Source organism: Clupea harengus, chromosome 23 (assembly GCF_900700415.2).
Source record: "Clupea harengus chromosome 23, Ch_v2.0.2, whole genome shotgun sequence".
In the NCBI taxonomy this organism is placed as follows: Eukaryota; Metazoa; Chordata; class Actinopteri; order Clupeiformes; family Clupeidae; genus Clupea; species Clupea harengus.
Window position 1 is genome coordinate 23,286,766 of NC_045174.1, and position 5,000 is coordinate 23,291,765.

At 47.4% G+C, this 5,000-nt stretch overlaps 1 protein-coding gene across 5 annotated transcripts in view; it reads left to right on the plus strand.

Annotated features, from left to right (window-relative positions):
* Positions 1 to 3,532: 3,532 nt before the first annotated feature.
* Positions 3,533 to 5,000, plus strand: part of LOC105904971 (mapk-regulated corepressor-interacting protein 1) — a 5,848-nt gene continuing 4,380 nt past the window's right edge. The window contains exons 1-2 of one of the 5 annotated variants that reach the window (XM_031560963.2): positions 3,533 to 3,643; positions 4,543 to 4,668. In XM_031560963.2, the coding sequence (XP_031416823.1) occupies positions 4,661 to 4,668 (8 nt within the window). In that variant the 5' untranslated portion in view covers positions 3,533 to 3,643; positions 4,543 to 4,660. Of the gene's footprint in view, positions 3,644 to 3,735; positions 3,884 to 3,933; positions 3,953 to 4,389; positions 4,470 to 4,542; positions 4,669 to 5,000 lie in introns of those variants that run through there. The other 4 variants (XM_031560962.2, XM_031560965.2, XM_031560966.2 and 1 more) reach the window with 4 other exon arrangements.

The following is a 5,000-nucleotide window of genomic DNA, read 5'->3' on the forward strand; positions in this document are numbered from 1 at the left end:
CGCGGTTCTCGACTAGCAGAACCCTTAAACGGTTCTCCACTACTAGCAGAACCTCACGCGGATCTCCACTAGCAGAACCTCACGCGGATCTCCACTAGCAGAACCTCACGCGGATCTCCACTACTAGCAGAACCTCACAGCAATGCACCCCCACCCTCATGGCAGCACACCCTGTTCCCTAGTGTAACCTCACCCTGCCAGCAGACATGCCAGCTGTCCTGGATGTTTACGGCCCCCTGCCCCTCCTCCTCCTCTTCCTCCTCCTCCTCCTCCTCCTCTTCCTCTCCTGCCACCTGACACGCCGAAGGCCAGTTGTGTGATCCCTCCTCCTCCTCCTCCTCCTCCTCCTCCTCCTCCTCCTCTTCTCCTGCCACCTGACACTCCGAGGCCAGTTGTGTGATCCCTCCTCCTCCTCCTCCTCCTCCTCCTCCTCCTCCTCCTCTTCTCCTGCCACCTGACACGCCGAAGGCCAATTGTGTGATCCCTCCTCCTCCTCCTCCTCCTCCTCCTCCTCCTCTTCCTCTCCTGCCACCTGACACGCCGAAGGCCAGTTGTGTGATCCCTCCTCCTCCTCCTCCTCCTCCTCCTCCTCTTCCTCTCCTGCCACCTGACACGCCGAAGGCCAGTTGTGTGATCCCTCCTCCTCCTCCTCCTCCTCTTCCTCTCCTGCCACCTGACACTCCAAGGCCAGTTGTGTGATCCCTCCTCCTCCTCCTCCTCTTCCTCTCCTGCCACCTGACACGCCGAAGGCCAGTTGTGTGATTCCATCACCAGCCAGCCCCCGTCAGACCCATGTCTTAATCTCATCACTCACAAGTGTGTGAGTGTGTGAGGGTTGGAGAGTGTGTGAGTGTGTGAGGGAGGGTTGGAGAGTGTGTGAGATCAGCTGTCCGGGGACTACGGCCCGGACTGCGATGAGAGATGGGAACCAGCCACTGAGAGAGCTGTGAATCGGGAAGGTGCTGTTGACCCGCCGGCATCGCCGTCATCGTCGTCATCGCCGTCACGCTGAAGTGTGGTCGGGGCCGTGTACGCGGCATGTCCCTTCTCATTGGCTCACACCTGCAGCCGTGGGAGCGCCATGTCCCTTCTCATTGGCTCACACCTGCAGCCGTGGGAGAGGCATGTCCCTCCTCATTGGCTCACACCTGCAGCCGTGGGAGCGGCATGTCCCTCCTCATTGGCTCTCACCTGCAGCCGTGGGAGCGGGGGGGGGGGGGGGGGGCGGGGAGCGGGCTGATGTAGCGAGGATGCTAAAAGCTAATTAGCTGTGAACACTGTTCCTACAATAGCCAACGCTGGAATGGGTGGAGACCAGATCTGAGTCATGGTGGCTGACTGACATGTGTCTGCCGTGGTCAGATCGGTGACCGTCTGTGTCTGTCTGTGATGTTTGGTTTCAACCCCACAGATCGGTGACCGTCTGTGTCTGTCTGTGATGTTTGGTCTGAAAATCCACAGATCTGTGACCGTCTGTTTCTGCAGTGGTTTGGTTTGAACCCCACAGATCTGTGTGTGTCTGTGTCTGTCTGTGATGTTTGGTTTGAACCCTACAGATCTGTCTGTGATGTTTGGTTTAAACTCCACAGATCTGTGTCTGTCAGTGTCTGTCTGTGATGTTTGGTTTGAAAATCCACAGATCTGTGTCCGTCCGTGTGTGTCTGTGCTTCTGATACATTAGCTCTAGTTGGCCTGCTCTGGACTGAGAGAGGAAGTGATGCGTGTGTCTTTTCTCTGCGGGGCAGGCGGAAGCCACACCCACTTCCTGTGCTATGGAAGGCGACTGTGCGGCCATTAAGTGGCCATGTTGCCATGCCTGCCCGTGACGTAACTGGCGCTGAGGCAAGGTGCAATCTGGGAAAACGTCTGTGCATGAAGTGCACGGTACACCTGAAGACCTGCTGAATGTCTCCCATTAAAGTCTTATTTTTCTGTGTGATTTTGTTTTATACATTTTCATAAATAAAAGCTGCTTTTTATAACAATGACATACTGTTAGACCTTGTGAGTTTTTTTATGACAATCGTATATAAGGCCTTGCCAGTTTTGTAACAATCCCTTAAGACCTCGACAGTTTTCTTATGTGTGGGGAACAACGACAGGTGTGAGCGATTGGACTGAAAAATCAATACTGTTCTTTTTTTTCTGAGTTCACATCTAATACATACAAATATTTTTGCACTCAACACAATTACAATATATTCACTGACACAATATTTCATATTATTTTCACATGAAACATAAGCAAAAATAGGTCAGTTTATTTTGTTTACATTTAAAGGCTGAGGATTTTGAAGTTTATGCATCAGTATTCTTCTCAATATGCAGTCCACATCTACCATCGCAGTTACATTAACATTTATATTCAGTCATTTGGCAGACGCTCATATGCAAAGTAGTCTTCTTAAACTATGCTATACTTCCTTACCGTTATACCTAGTTAGACTCTGTGTGTGTGTGTGTGTGTGTTTGTGTGTGTTTGTGTGTGTTGGACTATAGCTGTGAAGTTTTAGACAGGAAGGAAGCGCAGGTGTAAATAAACAAACTGCAGAAGGATCCGTATCATGAATCAAATGATGTGTGTGTGTGTGTGTGTGTGTGTGTGTGTGTGTGTGTGTGTGTGTGTGTGTGTGTGTGTGTGTGTGTGTGTGTGTGTGTGTGAATCCCTTTTCACAACAATAGCATAATCAAAACATTGTTGTAATTTGACAAGCAAGCCAAGCATTGTAGTCAAAGTAAATCTCGCCTAGGGGTCCAACACTGTCATGGCCAGTACTGTGTGTGTGTGTGTGTGTGTGTGTGTGTGTGTGTGTGTGTGTTTTTAAGCCATTCACTGTGGCCATTGCCACGATAAACCTAGATGCTTAGGAAAGGTGCTTCAGTGCTTTAATTCGTATCTCCTTAAGGGAAAGGAGACCATATCGCCCCACAATTCCTTGCAGCAGCAGCAACAACAACCCAATCAAAAACCGATCAACGTGACCCACGTCAATCGCATCACATACACTAGTAGCCTAGTGTAAGTGCAGTAGGACTGTCTTGGCAGCAAAGTTGTCTTTTCCTAGGTCCTTATGAATTCTACTTGAATTGCTTGAATTGTTTCCTTGACCTCATAACGCTTTCAGGCTTTAAGGGAAAGTGGTCGCCGGCACAGCCACTGTGTCTGTCACTTAAAATGTTGACAGTAGTGTCCTCCAGAGGACAAAGAGCGAATTGCACTGTACTATAATGGGATCCTCCTCTTACAACAATATAGGTTACATAGGCTCATGTGTGGTCAACAGAGGTGATTGTAATGCACACTAAGCTATTGATAATAAAGTTGGACGCCTTTATCTTACTTTATCTTAATTTAATTCAACGTGTTGGTGTCAGTGAGATTTCCGAGGCTGAAAATAAAAAATAAAACTTTTTTCCAAGTCATAAAATGTCCTCACAAACATTGTGAATCGTTAAATTGTGGACAATATGTTATGTAGGCCAACATATTAGCACAAAACGTAGACAACGAAATTGCGCTTGCGCACTGTTATTTGTTTCCGTTTTGCTAACCCGGAAGTGTCTGGTTGGCATAGGCAACGTCGCTACGGCCGAAGAAGGCCTAATTTTTGCCACTTGAAGAGAAGAAATATACAAAAAAGAGGTATGTGGGTTTTTTTACGTATATCAATTACAGGGTTCTAAGAGCTGTGTTACTTTGGTGTTTTACGTTGCTTAAAATTATCACCACGGGATGTAGGACACTTTGTTCCTTGCAGCCCAACACAGGCAACGTTAGCTATTGTGCCTATAGCTATTCCGCTAGCTAGCTTGCTAGCTGGCTGGCAAGGTACACAATAACGTTAGCTCGACTTCTGGACACGGCGCTGCAACAACAGCGATGGTATTTGTCAGCTAGCTGTCATACTATCCTGCGACAAGCTAACAACAAGCTAACCACCGTATCCTTAGGGTACTGTTTACGTCCATTGTCAGCTGAGCTTTCCAGCTACGTGGCTGTTTGGGTGTTAGCCCATAAGTTCGAGATTTGAATTTCAGTCATCACGTTAGGGGAAGGAGGTGCACGAGGTTGTAGCATTGATGCTCACAGAGGTTTTGTGTGCAGTTCCATGGGAGGGTTTAGGGTTAGCATATACATTAATTGTAACCCAGTTTGGCAGACTTAACACGTACAGTATATTAATTCGATCTTGAAATTTGACTGAACTTTTAAGATTTATAAGGGAAGCTAAGAGAAAAACTGTGTAACGTTAAACCTTAGCGAGTGATTGTTTGGCAATGGCAGTTTGTTGTCTCTGTGTAGCGGGACAACGTTAGTTGCACTGTCAGCATCGACAGATCTCAGTCCACCGCACTCAGCGTGGGTGTGTTCCGTTGGACGCCGGTACAATATTGACGTTTTAATAGAATAGACTTGTCGATGTCGACCAACTCCTAAACACACTAGGTCAACTTCGCTCCTCGTAAATGTATGAATCGTTAGGAATGTTGATGGACTATTTAAACTGCTTTTAAATGTTCGTCCTTTTTGGTTTTTAATAGCCTACGTCTGACCTCCTCTTTTCACCAGAGACGAGAGTGAAAGCAGGAGCGGAAGTTTGGTTCCACCCAGAAAAACGTCAGTAGAAGAGCAGCGGGCACGAGACATCCTGATTACAGAATGACAAGGTGAGAGATGACCGTCTTCCGTTACTAGATAAAACAAACTTGTGCACTGTGTGTTTTTCTCCCTTTTTAAAGGGAAATCTATCACCTAAGCCTGCGGTATTTGAGCACACACCAGCACCTTTACATGTAGTCATTTAGCAGTAATAGTGTGGTTCAGACAAACACTTTTATCAGTACGTGTGCGCTCCCTGACTGGTGTTTTTGCCTTGAGCTGCCAGTTGGGTTAGAGGATAAACTCCCTGCATCCAGTCATGGTTTAGGTCTTACAGTGATGCTCCGTATTTATCCTGCATCCAGTCATGGTTTAGGTCTTACAGTGATACTCCGTATTT